General features: G+C 42.0%; 1 protein-coding gene across 3 annotated transcripts; it reads left to right on the top strand.

Annotated features, from left to right (window-relative positions):
• The first annotated feature begins 30 nt into the window (after window positions 1–30).
• On the top strand, window positions 31–21,496 carry dennd2da (DENN/MADD domain containing 2Da). 3 transcript variants are annotated; one of them, XM_067528228.1, is made up of 17 exons: window positions 33–287; window positions 5,150–5,216; window positions 5,318–5,404; window positions 5,607–5,666; window positions 12,459–12,512; window positions 12,794–12,886; window positions 14,842–15,014; window positions 15,355–15,467; window positions 15,574–15,643; window positions 15,727–15,804; window positions 18,410–18,550; window positions 19,270–19,418; window positions 20,002–20,173; window positions 20,288–20,338; window positions 20,450–20,540; window positions 20,622–20,867; window positions 21,181–21,496. In XM_067528228.1, the coding sequence occupies exons 1-17, from the start codon at window positions 267–269 to the stop codon at window positions 21,246–21,248; spliced, it is 1,734 nt and encodes a 577-aa protein (XP_067384329.1). In that variant the 5' UTR covers window positions 33–266; the 3' UTR covers window positions 21,249–21,496. The 3 variants fall into 3 exon arrangements, with proteins under 3 accessions (XP_067384331.1, XP_067384329.1, XP_067384330.1); XM_067528230.1 differs by lacking the exon at window positions 18,410–18,550 and having other exon boundaries at window positions 31–287; XM_067528229.1 differs by lacking the exons at window positions 33–287; window positions 5,150–5,216; window positions 5,318–5,404; window positions 5,607–5,666 and adding an exon at window positions 7,110–7,822.
• Window positions 21,497–21,736: the final 240 nt, after the last annotated feature.

Below are 21,736 nucleotides of genomic sequence, written 5' to 3'. Positions count from 1 at the left end.
GTGTCATGCTTTGACAGTGAAAGAGGAAATCCAAGTCTCAAACCACAGATTACAACAAGAGCACTTCCTCGTGTGTGTGTGTGTGTGTTTGCACTTGCTGTCACTAATAACGGGCGCACACGCTGTGGACACGCTGTGGAGCACAGTCCACCCTGCAGCTTGGCTTTATTGAAGAGGGACTAATAGAGAAATGGTGCCAATGTCCGCACACTGACACCGGACCCAGAGGAGAAACACGACAGCTTTCATCTATTCGGCGAGGACAAATGGACAAGACCCAGCAGGTGGTGAGTGTCCTCCTTCTCTCCTCCACCGCACTCAAAAGCCTTTTGAATCCGAGGCTGCGCCGCGTGTTCGAATCAGCTGCCGGTGACTTCGGGCTCCTTTTGCCAAAGCTGCATTACACTCAGGGGCAGAAAACTAGAGCTGAAAAGTGCACAGTGAAGGTTAAAGAGCCTGCTGAGAAAATTAGAGACAAACTGACGTTTCCTGTGAAAATCACATGACAAGAGGAACAGAGAGCTTTTATGTTAACAACATGAGTTTTGCTTCCTGTGCTCGGCAGCGTACACAGCTTTGATCTTGGTTTCTGATGTGCTGGGCACCTACACACCTGCCTCAGCTAGAACCCTGGGACATCACTTGGTCGTCTCCCTGTGAAAATGCAGAACGGGTCATTAAAGTCCAACTTACAAATGTATTTCATTTGGTGATTTTCATGGGTGTTAAAATCCATGGTTGTTATTCCACTCATTGATCCATGAACCCTCACAGTGTGTGGATACTTCTTTAATTTCATTTGAGTAGTTTTCGTGTCAGAGAAACTCAGGTATTTCTCACTTTCTGTATAATTTCTATGTTTGGTAACTTACTGTCATTTCAGCATATTTTGTGTTCTGTGAGTGATCTTGACACGTCACAAAGTAGAGTTACTCAAATGTGTAGTAAAGTACAACTTGAAGTCATGTTACTTCACCTACTCTGCTTTCAGTTCCACTTTCTTCTGCTTCATATTTGTACTCCACAGTAGGTCATAACGAAATAATCAGCTTTACATACTGTACACACTGGTTACTTTAACCGTGCACTGATAAAAACGTAGGAAATCTAATTTTCATAATTCTAGTACAATGATTTGCCGCTCACTTCTAACTTCACGCTCCATTTATATTATTTTTATATTTGTAGTGAAAACAAGTTGAGTGCACTGTATAAAAACATAAAAAGCTACTAAATGGTTAATTCTGCGTAAAGTGTATTTTTACTTTTTAATACTAAAAGTACATTTGGCTGTTGATACTTTTTGAATTCTTTGTTTTCTGACACCTACAGTGTTGTACTATTAACTGTATGCAAGTATAATGTGTGATCTGATGCATCTGATGCTGTTTGTGTCAAATGAACATTGTGGGTTTTATTTACGCTGGAGTCTTGGTGTTGAGGAAAATGAAAGTCAGAGCAGCTAAACGTTTCACTTTTAAAAAATGGATTAAGAAAACAAAAAACCGCCCATAGAAAAACAGAATGTTGGCCGCACCTCTGTCCCCAATCAAGTTTGAAGAGATAAGCTAAGAGATAAGCTAAGGCAACACACACTGCAATTCGGTCATAAACGTGTGTGTTTGTGATGGCGTCTGTGCACAAAGTACTTCAGGTATGGTGGACTCAAAGGTGTGGTCACTGTAACGTCCTGGGACCATGTGTGCAGGCCTTAACGCGGCCCGGCGACCACTGGTTTTCGGTGGACTCACGCGAGCCAGCAGCTGTACTGATTTATTTAGGTTTGTCTTATTCTGATGCGTTGTGTGTTTAGTCTGTCAGTGGGTCTTTAAAGGCAAACGCTCTTGTTGTCTCTGAGATCATGATTAAATATTGTAAAGTACAGTGTTTTTAAAAGCAGGCCTCTCAGGTTGTGGTTCACCAAGGTTAGCATTTCCACTGCGAGCCCAGCGCCGTCTAAAGGTCAGTCAACCAGGAGCCTTAGAGCATCGTCTCATGTTTAAACACATTGTGCTTTCGGGGGGAGCTACAGTATAGTAAGTATGTGCTGGAACCCCTGCGTTACTTAGCCGCAGAAACTGCACAAACAAGTCTCATCATGGCAACAAGGTTGTCAGGGTTAGCACCTCGGAGTCCGTCCAGAGCTCGACAACCATCGCAGCATGTCTTGAAGCTGGACATGCTGCTCTCAGCTGCTCTAGTTCTAGCAAATGCAAATGCTGAGTACTTTCAGAGCAAAAGATGATGGTGTTTGTTAAGAAAAAGTTTCATCACTTCCGTTTGTGTGCAGATGAGACACAACATTAGTGAATTTTAGAGGTGTATGGTTGATATTTGCACAGTCCACTGTAGCTGGTTGGATTGAACGGAAATTAAGTAACAATTCTTTAACACCACCGTTCAAAGCAAAGCAAAGCAAAGCAAACCATGATGTCACGTAGAGTTTGGTGTAAACCTTAGTATCTCACCTCTTACTGGGAAAAAACAAACAAATGTATCTATTTTTTTCCATCAGCATATTATTTAATGCATGTTATTGTATTTATCAAGGAGCATGCAAACTTTTTCACTAACCTAAATATAATAACAATGTACTTCGAGAAGAACGAGAGTTATTTTATCGGAATACAAAAGTAACAAAAAAGGGTTGTTATAGTAAATTAATGAAAATGATAGTGGTGCTACACTTCATATAAAATATTTAAGATTTAATAAATGTTTGATGAAGGAACATTTATACCGTGTAGCTTATTGTGCATTAAATATTATGTCGATTAAAAAAAGAGAGAGATTCTTTGCCATTTCAAAGTAAGAGGATGCAAACTTTTTGCACCCAACTGTCAGTTCTTGACACTCACTTGCGAGAATCGATGCGATTTTCTTTATCAGTGAGTCAAGAACTGTTCGATGTGTGAGATACAAAGCAGGAGGGCATTCGAGTGTCACGAGGAGATGTTTCAGTTTCACCAGTGTCGGCTGATGTCTTGGCAACGAGGTTCAGTCAGTGTAGTGCAGTGCATGAACTTCATGTAGGTGGCGCTCTTGGCTGTCGCTCACACCCACCACACAGTTTTGCTGCTCGAGTTCAACCGCAAAACAAAGGAGAAACATATAACTGTGCCACGGGATTTTTTTTTTTCCCCTGGGAAGATCAATGGCTGACTGAAAATGTAGAAGATGTACTGTACAGTTACAGTAAAGCTTCTAGGACATGAAATGTGGCACTTCCCCTGAGAAAAAAAGCCGAAAGGAGACACTTTGAGCTCTGCTGCACTAACCCTCCCTTGACGCATTCACTCTTCTGCAGTGGTTAGGTATAAATAGTGAACATGTCTTCTTATGCATGAGCCTGCAGCCTTCGGAGTGTGAAAGCCGACTAAAATAAGTGAATCCATAGACCTGTCCTCTAAACTTGACCTTTAAAGGTCAAAGTGAAGCTCTACAGTGCGAACGCTTACACCAACACTGAATAAGCACTGACCAAGCTACTTTATATTTAAAACTATTTACATACATTTAAAGCCGCACTGAATATTTCACTCACCACAAGTGGGAGAAAACATATTATCACTGCAGGATCATCGGAGCGTGAGTGTGGTCCCTACTCCAGGAACAAAGCAAAAACCATGGGCCCGAAATATCTGAGGTACAACTGTGTGATTTACACGTGTTGCTGGTTGTGTGCAGTAGCCTGGAAATCTAGGGGGTCTCACCGTGGAGTTTCCCTGTCCTCAGGAAAGCATCCAGATACCCAAACCAAATCATATGACATGTTTCAACAGGAATTTACAACAGCTCCCCCTCCTTATTACAGCACCTGCCCTCCTCTGCACGCTAACGGTCGACTTATTTCAGCCGTTACTCAACATAGATGGGACACAGAGTCCATTTTGTCAGTGCTCAGAGACAGAAGTGAGAGGAGACATAAGGAAGAACCAAGCAGTTTTTTGAGATATGAAATATCACTGGCACACATTCACTGTAAATCGTTTCAAATACACTTGGAAACTAAAGTTCGCCTGCTGCCTTGAAGAGATGGTTTTGTCAGTTTATGGGTTTTGTCTATGAGTTCAACTAATTAAGTTAACTGAACGTGAGAAACAACTGAACTTGGGAAACAAACATAAAGATATTAAGTTGACTCAACTATTTAGTCTCGTGGTTGGATTATTTGTGTTTTACATTCAGTAAAGAAACAGTTCCCTATTTTGACATGAGAAACTTTCAGCTGCAGACACCAAATATCAGTAGCATGGAAACATCGAAGGCTGCTCTATGCATCTTCTTTAAATTCGGAGTCTGCTGGTACAGACTGAACTCAGCCCTAACCATTGTTATGGTTACCATATTTTTTATTATTATGACAAAATGAATGTAACGTAATATAAATTAAATCCATATAGAAGGTAGGCACCACGATGGTTTTCTTCAAACTATAAAAGAGTCAATGAAGAGTTTGAACACTTAAGCAATGCATGCTGGGAAGTCTGCTAGTTTTGTTACTTCAAATCTTACTTTACTAAATTTATTTTAGTTCATTCATTCAACTCATCATTTCAAGTTTAAAAGGCTACTGTAAGCCAAAAAAAACTAAAAATTTGAGGAAAAGTAAATTGATGTGTTATGAAAATGTCAATTAATTTATCTTGAAGGTTTAGAAATGTTATTTGTGGTTTAATACATTTATACAACAATACATGTTTATTCAACTTAAAATCTTACACAGATCCAATTTATTTAGCCAGTAATTCTGCTTAGAAACTTGAAGTCGGTCCCAGTTTTTTTTGTTTTGTTTTCATATTGTTTTAGTTATTATGGTAATTTATGGCAGCTACTTTAGTCATCAAATACCAAAGTCAGTACAAAGACATAATCTGCAATTACACCCAGACCCTAACTTAAAATGACAGTGTCCCTCAGTAGAAGCTGAATCCAACACCGGCCTTCATCATGGATGCCACATTTTTTATTATCAATTTTTATTACTAAAAATAGGATCAGTGTAATAAGAATAAAGACACAAGTTGAAAGACCTCAAGTCAGAACAGTGTATAAGGGAATCTCTGGTTTAGTCCTCATGGTTTGTTTGACTTACTTCTTAGTCTTAATTCAATTCATTTAAATGTATCTTTGTTCCATTTTCTGGGAGACGTTGGAGCAGCCTCGGCCTCCAAGCGCACGGAGGAGTTTCAGCTTCTCATCGCTCCGTATTAAAAGTAAGACACGTTTCACAGTCGCATGTATTTAGTAAAAGACAACATCTGCATCTCAGCTCAGATTTTTATTCACTGAAACGTTTTTTTCCCATTTTCTGCAGAAAGGCACAGCAGTGATGAAGGGAGCGGATTCACACGTCCGAGAGGCCTCCTGTCCTTTTCATCAGTCCGAGAGAAATCGAGAAATGGTAAACAATGCGTTTCTTAAGTCCAAAGTCTGCCAACGTTTATTACCACCATAATTTAATTATAATTAACCAGGGGGGTGAAAGCAAAAGACACTGCCGCACAATCACACGGCAAATTTGTTTGTTCTCTTTTAAAGAACAGCACCTGTCACAGCTTTTAATGCCATTTTTTTCTTTGTTCTTCCACATTTGAATCTAAAAGTCCGAGATGAAGATGACGTCCCACCGCTAAGTAGTGTTCAGGACAAGCTAAAGAAGACAGGTATGTCACAGGGCACCGCTTTGTTTAAAGACTTTAATTAGTCATTGTCCTCTATATACAGGATATACAGGATCAGGAGTTCTTGTAACTTGACTCATGTGGGGAAACAGTAGTCAGACTTGACAATTATGGATTTAAAGAGAACGTGTCCCTGACAGACAGGAAAAGGGCCCCTGTCATTTGTGTCAGTGTTATTGTTCATTGCTTTTGAATCAGCTCTGGCCTTTTGAGAAGCTCTGGCCTGGTAATTAATGCTTTCATTAATCCATTCATGCTGAGAGGGATACAAGATAAAAAAAGAAGCAAACTAAAACAACAACATGTGCATTTGGGTCAAAAGTCAGTGTGGACACCTTCAACATCACTGTAATGATTCTGTAATCAGTTATTGCACGTAGCTGCTTAAAAACAGGTTTGAGGACGAACGGTCCAAACAAGAAATGTGATGTCAGCATCCATCAAGTGGTGTGTAACAACAATATCCATCCATGCACATGTGTGTTTAAAAGCACCTGGCAGTGTGTGAATAGTCCCCCATAGCCACTGTATGGCACATTGTGATAAAGACAATGATTATTGTGTCAGTTATTGTCTGTCACTCTTATTTAAGTGGGTTTTGTTTTTGATTTCTTTTTCACTTCAATTTATTATTTCGTTTCAGTTTTCTGGAAACTGGGTTTGTCTTATGGGTTTTCTTATGGGTGACAATCACTTTTGCATCGTGTTCTTGATTTAAACTCACTCGCCCAGATCCAGGAAGCTTAACATGCCATGTGAAACGTAACGGAGAATTTAACACGCGCCCAAGGCTGCGTCCGTTTGTTGGGCAACAGCAAGAGAGAACGTAGCCCAACATGCGATATGTCAAACACATAAAGAAAAAAAGCAGAAACCTTTAAAGCATTAACCACCTTTTAATGGTTAGTGGTTAGATTTAAAAATATAACATATATATAGTGGTTATATTTAAAAATATAAATATTTAAAAAACAAATATAAAACCAAAGAAAAGCACAAAATAAAAATACTTCAGCTGACATATACTGTTTATATTAAAACATGAGTCTCCCGTTTCAGGTTTATGGAATGGTTTTAGTATGGAGCAAGTAATCAATCAATCAATCAATCAATCAATCTTAAAATGAAACCTAAGATGAGCAGCAACAACCCAAGACTGTGGCAGGGGAGTGGAACCTGAAGTGGCCAATCAGATTTCGACCCCCCCTTCTGGCCCCGCCCCTTCAGACATTATTCTCATGGTGATTCTGAAGAACCCTCATCGTTCCACTCTATCTCAAGTTTGATATGAAAAAAATAAAAAATAAAGATCTCCTGGCTCTGCAGAACTGGACTGACGACTCTGCGTCGACTCCCATTCTCAGTCTAAAACGCATTTTAGTTTTCACAGCACATTAGGTTTTAATTGTAGCTTCAGTTTAGGCAGCTTTCATGTCAGTTCCACATAACTACGAGACATTTGGTCATAAGTGACCTGAAAACAATTTCCCTTATTTCCACACTGAATTACCTTAGCCAACCTTTCTATGAGGCGAATGAGGGGGGAAAACCCCGATGATAGTAAATCAACACGATAACATATTCCTGGGAAGGCAGTAACTGTTCCCGTCAGGCCAAGGAGACTGAGTCACTGCTCGTTACGCTCGTCGATCTTTCTGGTGAAATCCCGTTAACTATCAGAGCTGCGGCGCTGGGTGTCGGAATGTTGCGTTCACACTAAAACCGCGGAGCTTGTTCCCTTTCTTGGTGGCACGTTGCGAATTTAGCTCCGCGTGTGACCGACTTGCTTCACTTCACTGGACAAGTAAACGACGATCACATTACAACAGCAGCCAACGGCAGGAAATGCGCCTCCAACTTTTCGCAATGGGCCGTGAACGCAGCACGGGAGCTGGAGAGCTCCGCGCTTGACGCGCGTCAGGGCGACTTGTGTGTGCGGGAATGGAGACTGTGAAGAGTCGCGGCTGTGCTGATGAGTCTGAGCGCAACAGCAACAGCAGCTGAGAGGACTTTGTTTGTTTGTTTGTTTGTTTGTGAGTGTGTGTGTGTGTGTGTGTGTGTGTTTGTGTGTGTGAGGATTAAATCAGCAATGAGTGAAATTATACCGAGGATCCAAAGAGGAGCCGGAGGCAAATGGAGTAAGTACCGAACCGAACCTTTTCTGACTAATTGTACGATTTTCATGTTGGTGAATGGATAAAAAACAACAACAAAAAACGAACGTTTACACACGTTGTGGCCGCTTGTTGAATATCTGGGTATCAAGAGGTCTCCCACAAAAGCTGCGGCATCAGTCCGCGCTACCTTTAAACGCATCGCGTTGTGGATTGTTTTCTCATAAATAAACTCAAATAAAAAGACAAAAACACGCCGAACGGAGTCACGCGCTCTGAGCTTTTTCGTTTTCAGCGCTGGGACATTTGTGTCTCTAACGAGCAGGACGATTAATTCGCTTACCTCTAAGTGTAGTTTGGTGCCGTTTTTATCCTATAATATGGATATTGGATGTTATTCCGATAAAGTCACATTTTGAAAATGGGATTCATGGTGTTAACCCCAAACTTAAAAGCCCGTCGTTGGTTATTAAACCCCCCCAACTACAGTAGCTGCAGTTTTGAAGGGATTAAGCCTTAGGGTGTAGATGCTTTGAAATGGTTGTTGGAAACGCTGGTAGTAACTGTAATACTAAGCCACATTTTTAAGAACCTTAAACCCCAAGTGGTGTTGAGTGAGGACACATTCACAGTACAGCATTTCAAAGAAACTGCACAAATAGATGGACTTCTTTTTATTTGAAATCTAATGCAGCGACTGTGTCCTTCTGCTTTAAAAGAGTTGACAGCAAGGTGTTGTAACATGTTCGGGAACCTCCGAGTGTGAGGCTGTTGCCTACAGCTTCATCATTGGTGAGCACTAGTAGAAGCCTGTGCTTTGAAGGAGAAACTGCTCTGGTTTATTTGCCCGTGACAAAAGAGTGAAGCTACAACTTGTGGTCGTTGACTGTTTTTCAGTGTTTGCAGCTGATTGACATTGTGCAACAGCGAGGCACTGGGTGGAGGAACAGGGCCTTTGCTGTTGACACACTGCGTTCTGTCAACTCTAGTGAGTCTTGTGGACTTGGGGCTTCATTGGAGGGTTGTTATCATGGACGGGGGCGGAGATGAGCTGGCTAAAAGTGAAACCTGGACAGTGTCCAGTGGGCTTTCCCTCCTGCGGGTCATCTCGGGCACATTCAGTTATGCATGAGCTCACTCAGCTTTTTAGGCCGTGATGAACGTGAGCTCATCTTTGACACAGAAGCACGAACAATGCAGTGGCACCCACAAACCAACAAGAATGCAGTCCGCGGTGAACTGTTACCAGTTTTATCTTAAACTGATTGACTTGGGGGTTTCAACCATAAGCTTCAGGACCCTCCCTTCCACCGAGGACACGCTTGCTCATCTGGGTCTGGGTCTCCTTTATTTGTTACGTCCGGACGATTGCAGACAGGCTGCAGTTGCTTTGCTGATAAAAAGTTCACTTCAGCCAAATAGTTATTAACAGTTTCAGTGCTGTGTGCACAGATTTTCACATTTCCATGTTTCCATGTTCTGCCTCTTAACACTGTTTGTGCAAACGCTGGGTGTCGTGCATGCGAGTGGAACTTGAGTGTAATTTAGGAGAAATATATTAATTTATCCGCTTCCTTGTATTTAAATTTGTTGCTTGCAGGAAGTTCATCGGTGGCAAACAACTTGCATATGAGTTCCACACAGAAAGTAAACACCCAACATATATAGTGTTTGCCCACCACGACTGAATACTTTTAGAGTTTAAATATGCTGCAAAATATCCTCGTCACACTCATTTATTTCCAACAGCAAGATTAATTTGCAGGGATATTTAAATGTTGTGGTTTTTGCAAAGCACCTCATATGAGAAGGTAGAAGCCGCTCACTTCCTGTTGTCTTTCAATCACCGCAACGTTGCTTGGCAACGTGCAGAGCTGGTTGAAGTACACGCTCTGAAAAGTGCAAATATTTGCCTAAAACAATGCTCCGCTGCACATAGAGGTACAGTGCTTGACACAACTTTGACAAGCACTAAATGCACATTCTGAAATGTATTTAAAGTATACAAGTACCAGTACTGCAGTAAGAAAGTGAATTCTCTGGGGATCAGTCGGACAGAAGGACGGATAAAAACAAAGTGTTTTAAACAAAATTAAACCTGATGCTATTGATAAAATAAGGTCCAGTCCACATTTGTTCCACATGTGCCTCATAACGTTTAAAAGGTCTCAAGTTGGATTGAGAACAACTTCAGAAAGCGGATTTCTGACTGTGAAGATCCTCAACTTTCTTCTCTTTACTGACCCTTTAGTTAGTGGCCATCAAATAACTGCACTTGCCGTCTCCGTGCTGCTGGTAAAGGACTGTAAAGTTCTTCAGCTTCCTTTAGCTGTTTCCCCTGGTTTCCAGTCTGTATCCTCAGCTACGCTTAACGGCCACAAGTCACAAGATGTCAAACTCTTCCATTAAAGGAGAATGGGGGGAATCTCCTCCCCCCCCTCTGTCTCTCTCTGTGCTTTTTCAAACAAATCAGTCAAAACTTTATTGGAATAGCACCTTTTGTACATATGAATGCAATCTTAAAGTGCTTTGCGGATGATTGAAAAGTCGAAGACGTTACATTTGTCAAAACGGTGAAAATAACGTCCACAAAACAAGAGTATTTGGAAAAACAAGGGCAATAGGCCATAAAGTACTTCATGAGACTAATGCACACTGCTTCCTGCCTGCATCTGTCTATTAAAGGTAAAAATAATCTTAAAGTTAAGGAAAACCCCCCCATAGAGGAGCTTTGGGATTAGAAATGTTCTTGCATGAGTCACTCGGCAGCTCTGGATGTTACACAGAACACGCTGTCAAAAGATTTTAAAGGGGCGGCCAAGTATTTTGTTACTGCTCTACAGTATCTGAGGTATTTGTGGAGTGGATTTCTATCCTCACTCAAATTATTCACGTTCATTTTTCTTTACTTCACTGTGTGACAGTAAAAACTCGGTCTCCCTACAGTTTCCCCCCTTGTCAGCAGGAAGTGAAATGGAAAGTACTGTTGGTGGTTTTTGTGTTGTCAACAGTGAGTGTTTGGGCTGTAAACTGTGCCCTCAAAGAATTTGTGCCTTCAATTTGAGGTCAAATTAGTTTCTGGACATTTTTATTTTTATTTTTTATTTTTATTTAATTGAATTGACTTTTACTTTTGTTGGTTAAGAAATGAGCACATGTCACACTGGAAATACTGAAATGCTTTCACTTTTACTTGCTTTACTTAGTAACCTTCTGGAGTGTCTGTGTTTTTTTTTCCTCTACTATTCTATCTTGATGTTGGCACCAGTAGCTCAGTTGCTAAAGGCAGTCGTCCACGGACCACAGGGTCAGTGTTTCAATCCCTTTTTTCCTGGGCTATATGTTGAAGCGTGTCTGGACAAGACACTGAACCCCCAACAGCCCTTTCCTGTCTGAATTTGGGGAGGGTCGCCTCAGGAAGGGCATCCGCCGTAAAAACTGTGCCAAATCAACAATGATCTGCTGTGGCGACCCTGAACTCCCAGGATAAGCCGAAAGGACACAAAAAGTTTTAAGACTTGCGATTTGTTGCTTTAAGAAGAATTTGAGAGATTCACAAACAAGCTTAATGTAAAGAATTTTTCTTCTAGAATAATCACCGTACTTTATCTGCTTGTGTTCAGCATCTCACATAGGAGATGGACAATAGTTTTCTTTGGAAAGCAGGTTTTTCCATCGCCTGAATGCAGCACAGGCTTGAAAATTCTTTCGTCAGAGCCTGAAGTAAACAGATGATTCAGCAGACTTAGCTCTGCACTAATAAAACCATAGAACCTTTGCTGTTAGGCAACAAGAAGATATTAATTGTGCTCTGGTACATTGGTCAGAAATTATCATCCATCTTATGTTAAAATATTCATGAATACTTCAGTGCAAAAAAAAAAAAAAAAGAACTCAGTTTTAATTAGTTTAGTGTCAATAGAAATGTCTCAACACTTGATCTGACACAAGTTGCATGAAGACACATCCTCATCGCCTGGTCCAACAAGTTCAGCCTTAGCTTCCTCGCAGTCCTCAATAAATCAATCTGCCTCTGAAACACTCAGCTCTGTGCAAAGGTTTCTTCTAAATCCGTGACACATTTAGTCCCGCTACTGTTGAGATCCGACTAAAGACCAACTCTGTGCCACTGACCTATCGGCTCACATTTGCCTGTTGTTGCCTTTTGTCTCGTTTCTACCTTGGTTTTAACTTTTGCTTAACTGTCCTCAAGTAATACAGACCATGTGCCCACTCACACGAAAACGCGCTGCAAACATTTGAGTTATGTGACTAATCCAGTTAACACCCACATGGAAGCTGATTGTCAATGGACTTTATAGTGTTTTTACCATTTACACCCATTTAAAATATAAACTAAATGTACCAGTAGACTCAGGTCTGTGTGTCCAGTACCACAGAGGTTCTGAATGGACCTGAGCGATCAGGTGCGTTGTTGAAATGATGCACGAGATTTTGTTAAACCAGACTTTACTTTATTTGCTCTGTTTTTTGTCAAACTGTTGACTCTTGCTTCATATCTTTTTTTAAATCTCCTGCGTCTTTTCACCCCACGTTGCTTGGACTTACAGTGGGACAATGAGTATTTTATAGTCTGTGTGAGTAACTGCATTTAACAAATATGGTTTCTGACGGAATGTTCCTCAACTGTGTTGTGCAGGTGAGCAGCCCAAAGTTTCATCCAACTTAATCTCTGATGTCTCTGCGAACCACAGTAAGTACAGTCTCCAAAGTTTCACTGAAAACAAAAAACCTTCTACCTTTTTATTTTACCTGTGATAGTGTATGTTTTATAATTGATATTTGTCCTTTTATTAACTCAGCCTTCTGAGCAAAGATACCTTGAGGCTCGGGGTTGGACTAGTGGACCTGTAGCCTGTAGCTCTCTCCTATTAAAGAGGAGAGCAGCTATTGCTGATAGTCGGGCCAAATAAGTGTGGAAACATAGAGAGACACTTAATTTCTGAGCAGCTGCTGGTCTTGTTTCTCCTGCAGATGCCATCCCAGGTGCAGATGAAGGTGGACGACAGGGGCCATTCAAGAGGTTTAGCACCATGTGCTCCGGAATGCGAATAGGCAAAAAAGAAAGTGAGTGTTACACTTGACTGCTGCTCCAGGTACTGCTACAGATACTGCAGGCTTTCCGCTTGGCCAACATGGCCGTCTATCTTCCTCACGTCTCTCCTTCCTCGCTGTCTAGCACAGGAAACATTGGTCAAACCACATCTGAGGCAGAGGTGGTAAAGCTGTGAGACACACAGGAGGGGTGAGTTGAAGGGTGGGCATGTTGAGACGGACTCCTGCTGCATGAAGTTTGAAGGTGCACAGAGGTGTTTTAAAAACCACAGGGAGTTGGATACTGCTGGTTTGACTGCTTCTCAACAAAGTCGACTTCTGTACTTTGAAAACCTTCAGCACCAGATGCCCACAATTAGCACAAAGTCTCGCTAGTTGTTGTCTTAACTCTGTAACATCTTGGCAGATTATCTTATGTGAATTAACAGAATGCATGGCAACAATATGTTTTTAGTGCGACACCATCACTGAGTTGAGAGTCACAGAGTATGAAACTCAGAAATATCCAAAACGCACTATTGCATTTTATTAATTGAATGAACAATAAAGTAGCTGCATACACTCTAAATATGTTACACTGCTGCTTCAGTCTGTATTTAAGGTTCAGTCTGTCATAAAACTGCAAATGCTAAATTCTGTAGCTTGGACATCAGTTCTCCTAAATGAGCCTAGATTGACGTATAACATAATGAGAAAATTAAATTATGTATAACAAAATGAGAGAAAATGCAGAACACGTTTTTATAATCACACATACTGATTCATACAAAGCCACGATCGCATTTATAAAGTAAAACTTCAGCTCGCAGCTGGGAATCTCAACCCCGTTTTGTGCCAAACTGCACAAAAACCTCCCTCGGGTGCTTTTATTTTAGACAAAAAGGGAGGAATGCGGCAGAAAACACATGAGCAGCCATTGTGAAGGAGACACGGTGAAGCTGGTGTGTTGTCACTGTGGGGAACAATGGTGTCTGAACAGAGCGGTCGAGTCAGTCAACCAGGGAAGACAAGTTCCATCAGCAGAGAGAATAAATTCAACTGAACACATTTAGACATCAGCCTGCTGACCCCTCCCAACAGCCTTCAAATGAATAACCATTGTCATCGGCTGGAATATTGCGAAATAGTACTTCAGTATGATATTAACTTCATTGCAATAGTTACGTCATTTTACCAACCACAAGTTGCTAAAGTTAAACCGCTTAGCAACTGTGTTGTGCAGCATTCATAACAATATGCAGCAGTTTACAATAAAATGATGTCAGTGTGATGGGCTGCGCAGTGAAGGCAGCACAGACCTCTGTGGGCAGCTGTATCGATTCAAATCCCCTGCTGTCATTTTTACATTTTTGTTGAATGATGAAACTAACAAGACAACACATGTTAGTCCAAGAACATTGGAAGTGTTAGTAGGTGTGTGTTTGGACAGAGCCAGACTTGTTGTTTCTCCTTGCTTCGGGGTCTTGTCCCTAAATCTAGAGCTTCTCATCTCATCAGCAGACTCACAAAAAAAAAAAAAAAAAACCCTACAAAAACACCGAGCAGCTGAAAACCATTGAGGGCGTTCTTTAGAATAACTAAAGTGTTTTCTAGCACGCAAACAGAGGAGTGTAAATAGTGAGGACTGTTCGCGAGTCAACTGCATATGCATCCTTGTGATAAACATTTGCAAGGGCACATTTACTGAAAAAACAGCTGCACAGTCCAACTTGAGGTCCAAAGGGGGGGTTTGAGCCAAGGCTTATCTGAATTCCAGCTAGCTCGGTGCATTGTTGACCACGTCTCTCCATCCACCCACATTAAGTTGAGGTTTTGTCTCTCACATTTATTTTGTATTTTTTCCATTCTCCACGCACGAGGGGAAAATCTGCAGGCCTGTAGTGATATGAAGCATTGCAGGTCAGAAACCAAGTGGTGTCAACCTTGCACAATGCTCATGCACAATGTATCTCCACATTTCTGTGTAGAACCAAAACAGCCTGAGCTGGCAGAGACAATATGTCCCACAGCAGAAGACAACGCATCCCGGCAGCAGCGCTACGCCAGTGGTCAGTACTTCTTCGAGTATCTGGTAGTTGTCAGCCTCAAGAAGACCAAGGACGGCAACTATGAGCCTCAGATCACCTACCAGTTTCCCAAGGTCAGTTTAATGGCGGATAATAAACAAACAGCCAAACCAGGACGTCCGTCTGGCAAAGTAAACCCGGAGTGTTTGCTGAGTGAGACTCACCTGGACAAGGCAAAGCTGCTGGTTTGAATATCAACAAACACCCTTAAAGTAAAAGATCGTTCCCATAATTAAAGATAGAGATCTGGTGATGCAACTGCTGCACACATTAACCCCAGTGTTGCTGCAGTATTGCTTCAAAGCTGCAATGTGGAGATGAAGTGTTTGTACACCAGGGAAAACTTGTTAACAGATGCTCACATTGTGTGGAATAAATACAAACACTTTTTTAAAAGAATGTGTTTCCGTTCAGAGAGATGGGATGGTGAAATATCAGAAGGAAGAGGAGGAGAAGACACTGAAGGCAATCACTTTGTTTTGTTTCCCAGAGGGAGTCAACTGGGCTCCACTGACTGAATACCACAGGTACAGCTTCTTCTGTTCTACCGTTCCGACAACACTACTCCTGTGTTTGATTCAGTGTGCATCAGTTTAAATCCTCTGTCCCTACTTCTCCTCTTTTCGTTTGCAGCGAGACCTTCTCCTTTGTTCTCACTGAGATTGATGGCAGCAGACGAAATGGATACTGCAGGAGGTTACTGGTCAGTGTGTGGCCTTCACTGTTAGTCTTCATGAAGAGCCGCCGTGATTTCTCATCCTCTGTCTTTTACTCTTCAATCTGCAGCCTGGAGGGAAAGGAGCTCGGCCGCCTGAAGCATACTGCATCATCAGCAGTGTGGCCAGCTTCGGCCTCTTCTCCAAGGTGAGTTCAGCTTCTCAAGGAGGAATTCACTGTCATTGCATGCTGTACTCAACAAAGAACTGCATTTTTCTTTTTTCTTTTATTCCTTGCAACCAGTGAATGGTTGCAAGGAAGCTGGAAGAAAACCACACAAGCACAAGGAGAACAAGTAAACTCAACGGCAACGGTCGGCAGGTGGATTCGAACTAGGAAGCTTCTGGCAGCAGTTCAAGGAACATGGTTATGTTCACCATTGTGTAGCATCCCCTCTTCTCCTCACTGTCTGGGAAGTGATGCAGGATTCTAGCTGCTCAACAGTCCATATGTTTTCTATTGGTGAAAGGTCTGGACTGCAGACAGGCCAGTTCAGCACCCACACTCTTCTCCTGTGACGCCATGCTGTTGTGATAAATGCAGTATGTGGTTCAGCATTGTCTTGATGAAATAAGCACGGACTTCCCTGAAAGAGACGTTGTCTGGATGGGAGCATACGTTGCTCTAAAACCTCAGCATTACTTTTCAGCATTACTTTTCAGCATTGACGGTGTCTTTCCAGATGTGTAAGCTGCCCACAGCATAGGTACTAATGCACCTCCACACCATCAGAGAAGCAGGCTTTTAAACTGTCTGCTGATAACAAGCTGGATGGTCCCTCTCCTCTTTAGTCTGCAGAACACAGTGTCCACGTTTTCCAAAAAGAATTTTTAATTTTGATTCATCTGACCACAGAACAGTTTTCCATTTTGCTTCAGACCATTTTAAATGAGCTTTGGCCCAGAGAACACGGCGGCGTTTCTGGATCGTGTTCACATTTGGCGTCTCCTTTGCATGACACAGCTTTAGCAAACATGTGTGAATTGCACAGTGGACTGTGTTCAAGGACAGTGATTTTCTGGAATAATTCCTGAGCCCATGCAGCGATGTCCAGAAGAGAATCAGGCCTGGTTTAAGTGCAGTGCTGCCTGAGGGCCCAATGGTCACGCGCATCCAGTTTTGACCTTCGAGTTTCCTCCTGAATTTATGGACGATATACTGTAGATGGTGGCACCGTCAGTCTTTGCAATTCTACATTGAGTAACAGTTTTCTAAAAATGTTCCACAATATTTAGACCTCTGCCCATCTTTGCATTCCAGAGGCTCTGCTGTCTGAAATTCTCCTTTTCTACCCAGTCATGTTACTGACCTGTTGCCTATTAACCTAATTAGTTGTCAAATGCTCCATTTGTTTTTGATTTGTGGCAGTTACTTTTCCAGCCTTTTGTTGCCCCTTTTCCAACTTTTCTGAGATTGCTGAGTGTTGCTGCCATCAAATTCGAAATGAGCTCATATTTTCCATGAAATGCTAAAATGTCTCATTTTGAACATCTGATATGATGTAAAGTCGAACACTGAAAAGTACTACGAAGTAATCTGGTTGTTTAAACATTAATCATTCCAGAGTTTGACAAACTGTATAAAAGGAGATGTTTTAGTTCTGTGGCTGCTCTTCCTAGAAGTGGGTGCTCAGCTAAAATCACTCCAAAGTGCTTGGCTGAATGGTGGAAAACACCACTTTCCAAAGAAAACATGCCTGAAGTTTGCCAAAAAGCATCTTCACACTCGATGACACCGCTAATAAAATGTTTTGTGAACATATGAGACTGAAGTGGATGTAGCAGACCAACCTGGAAATCTCATCCAGGGGCCGACGGGCCTGGACAGCTTCGGCATCGAGGGGAAAATAAATTTATCATGTTTATTGAGATATGCTGCAGGATTATGATACCTGAAGTATTTTATCACCAACCGATGCAGAAAACCAGCCCATTCCAAAGACGACCTTTATTTTTTTTTATGCTTCACTGTCCATCATTCAGGGAATGCAAACATTTTCATTGGCCTTGAAAAACGATTGTCACTTACTGACAGTCCACATGTCTGAGGGGAATTGTGACCACGAATTAAGCTCTGTCGGGTGTATATATGTTGCCTTACCGATGGTGGTGTGTGATGGATAAGAATCGGAACAATTAAAGTACCTGGAACTTTCAGAGTAAGAGGAAGAGAAAAAAAAAAACACCACTACATTTCTTTTCATTTACGTTATTAGTTTGTTGTGGGTGTAACGTGAAAAGTGTGTGAGGGTCATCTCTCTGTGGAAGATTGTCTGATACACCTACATAAATCAAACACTCCTTGGTGTTTGATTCACAAAGTGTGTCTAAATGCAGCCTGAAGGTTAGTGGGAGCCAAAGGTTGCATTGAATTAATTATTTTCTAAGTTTCCGCTGTGGGAACACGGAAAGTTTGACTTGCAGGTTGTCATTTGCACAATTTAAAAAGTAACACGATGACTCACATTTTACTCCGTGTTCTCTGTATTTTTCGGTTTCACACTGTCTAAATTCGACACTGTGTTCATGGCGGTGTGTATTTTAGAATTTTACAAACTAAAGTTAAAGTCTAGTTGAAAAGCTTCAGCTTTATGTAAATACTGGCATTTATTTAAGACGTTAATGGTGAAGTTTTAAACACTTTACAAAACCAAATGCTTGAGAGACTTTTATTTTTATTGTTTTTTGTTATATAAAGTGAATGTTAATGTGTATTGGTCCTGTAACAGAACTCTGTGTGTATGTGCGCGTAGATATTTGATGAGGTGGAGAAGCGCCGGCAGATCTCCATGGCCATGATCTACCCATTCATGCAGAAGCTACGCGAGTCTCCGTTCCCAGCTCCAGGAAACACTGTGGAGATTAAGAGCTTCATTCCTGATTCGGGCACTGAGGTCAGACCCAAAACCCTTCTTCTGTTCAGAGGCGTTTGCTTGGAGTTTGAGGCAGACGCAAAGAGTAACTTCTCTCATTGTGTTGGTTGTTGCTTGTTCAGGTTTAAATCAAAGTTTAACGTTAAGGATTTAAAAGTGTCACTGAAATACAACGCAGTCATTCAGGATGTAGCATTAGGGAAGTTTGGCTCTGACTAAATTCACTGACAGGAGCAGAACATTAGGTCAGTCGATTTCATGTTACACTGGCCTTGAGTTCACAGTTCTTCAGAACTGATCGAGTGATGTGGCAGTTGTGTCACAGCTCGATCAGATTGTCTGTTAATTCAGCCTCTTTTGCAACATTTCTGAGTCGTGTCACTGACATATGAGATCCTGCAGGTGGGTGTGTGCTCATGTGGAGTCGTGTCTGGACCTGCCCACCGTTACCCAACCTTAATTTCAAAGCACAACACTACTCCCATCCAGCCGTGTTTGAACAGTTCCTTGTAATCTCAAGCATTTGTTGACCATTGTTTTGTGGAGCAGGGTGACATGAGGGCAACAGGTCTCTGGCCACGTAGACTCTTTGTCATGATCAGAGTTAAGGCCGAACGTGGAAGCACTAAAACGAACCTCAGTCCTTCACAATAAATCAGCGACAGTGTAGTTAGACAGTGCAGCGATGACATGCTGGTGACACTGTCGACGTATTTGTGACAGTGGTGACTTTCCACTAGATCATTCGTCTGACCCGGCCGCTGGATTCCCGGCTGGAGCACGTCAACTTCGCCTCGCTCTTTAACTGCCTGGAGGTCGAGGATTTGTTAAAGGTGTTTGCCGCCGCCGTCCTGGAGCGGCGGATCGTTTTCGTCGCGGATGAGCTGAGGTATGAGCCCCCCACCCTCGTGCACTCACCTGGAGACCAAACCATGGAAAGTCCTGCACTAGGTTTAATGTAGCAGCACACACTTTACACACAGTGCTATTAAAGGTTTACATTTACATTGACTTTCTTTACCACAACTGCGGGAAGAAGCAGACTTTTACTTTTAAATGCCCATAGAAGAGACAAGCCTTCATAATTGTAATTATTTAAATTTAAATCTCCTAGTAGGCTTGTAATGTGTAAACCCATCAGGTTGCATTGCACAAATGGCCAAAATCGACTCAGTTGGTGAGAACAGCATCGGTGTTACAGGCAGAGTGATTTCAGCAGGGGGGAAGTTCGACATGACTCTGCAGCGCTGTAAAAGTTTGTGTTTGGTTTCATTTACCGTGTGAATTATTAGAGTACAGCTGAGCTGCCCCCTTTAAATCTTATTAGAGGTTTAAATAACTGATCTGATTGACATTGTAAAGCCCTTTGGATAAAAGTGCTTTACAAACAGGCCAATTTAATTCATTAGTGGCTAAAATCCTGCTGCACAAATGAAATCTCCTGATGTGAGCTCCCTCTCGTCTCTCTGCAGCACGTTATCCCAAGTCATCCATGCGGTGGCAGCTCTACTTTACCCCTTCACCTGGCAGCACACCTTAATTCCCATTGTTCCGGAGATCCTGATCGACGTAGTGATGGCGCCCACGCCCTACCTCCTGGGAGTCCAGAAACGACTGCTGGACCAGGTGACCGACCACACTGATGTAAGTTATCAAACTTCTTTAAGCACAAGTATAACGTGGCTGTGCTTTCGGTTTGAGTGGGTTACTGTAACTAGTGAATTCATGTTGGAATGACCATCTCACTCCTTGACACAGCTGCTAATGGTCGACTTTTGTGATGGTAAAAAGAAGCCCTTCATTGCTGAAGTAAGTATTTGACTACATTTTGGTTATCAGTTGTAATTTTTCAAAGTCACACGAAGCTATTTTGTTTGAGTTTAAAAATGTTTGTAAAATTGTGAAATATTCCTTTTCCAGCTTGGTGACGAGAGCTCTATCCTGCCCCCGAAGCTGCGAAATGAATTACAAGCTGAATTACAAGCACTAAAAACCAGAAAAGACTCAATGAGTGAGTAGAACTTCACTAAAATCAAACACATCAGGGACAGAAACACAGCTCCATCATCACCGATTCTCTCCTTGCTTTCAGTGGTGGAGGAGCAGAACAGGATAGTGTCAGACGCCTTCCTGGAGTTCTTTGTGAATATAGTCGGCCATTACAAATCGCATGTGAAACGCAGTCGCACTGGAGAGACGGCGGTGTTTGAAAAGAGAAACTTCTACAAGGCCATTGAGCCCAAGGCCACCCGACACTTTGTCAAGACGTTCATGCAGACGCAGATGTTTGACCTGTTCATCCAGGAGGTGGAGCAGCACCCGGACGGGCCACAGCTAGGTGAGGACTGTGAACACATTACCTGCATGATGGTGCAGGGATGCTCTGCTTGTTGTCCAACTACTCTTTGCTTTGATCCGATGTCTTCAGTCCATCAAAAACTGGAATTAACCATCCCAACCCAATGCTCTACCCATTGATCCACTGCTACAATCACACACACCGATGGCTATGCAGCCCTCACCCACAACTAAGTCGTCAAGTGTGACCAGTGGATATTTTTTATCTCGTGTTACTAAACACTTGACTAAAACTCGTGTTGACACATTATTTTACGGTGCACTAACTCATGGCCCTGTCATTTTTCCTGCAGGTATTTTTGACAAAAAGATCCTCGAATACCAAGAGAAGAAGAAAAGGGAAAAGGCAAAGAAACACTAGTTCTCAGCGTGGGACCCTGGGTGTATATAGAGGAATAGATGTGAATGTTGTCCTGTGTGTTTGTGCCTGGTTTTAAATAAATGTGCCAATGTGTGAATTACTGTATGGTTATGTTGCTGCTACACTCTGAAACACTGGCAGAATGACAACCGTCAGCTCTACGTGTTGATCCTCAGCCTGTGGAGAGTGTGTTGCTGGTGGGCAAGAAAATAATTTCAAATAAAGAGTAGTTTTTTTTAGTCCCTGTACTTGGAGGCTCTGCTTTATGTGTGTGTGTGTGTGTGTGTGTGTGTGTGTGTGTGGCCGGTGGCCTTTTATTCTGTTTCATCTTTTCGTTTGGTTCTAGACCGACAGAGACATAAACCTTTAGCAGAGTAGTTCTGCTCTTTCTTAAAGCAGACTGTAAAATAATTGTCATGAATTAATTACATATTTGTATTTATATGTGATCAAATATACACATGGATGCCACTGTGGATTGTGTGTCT

This window comes from Channa argus, chromosome 13, assembly GCF_033026475.1.
Source record: "Channa argus isolate prfri chromosome 13, Channa argus male v1.0, whole genome shotgun sequence".
NCBI classification, from domain to species: domain Eukaryota; kingdom Metazoa; phylum Chordata; class Actinopteri; order Anabantiformes; family Channidae; genus Channa; species Channa argus.
The sequence above is the reverse complement of the archived record's forward strand: the minus strand, read 5'-3'. Positions and strand labels throughout refer to the sequence as shown.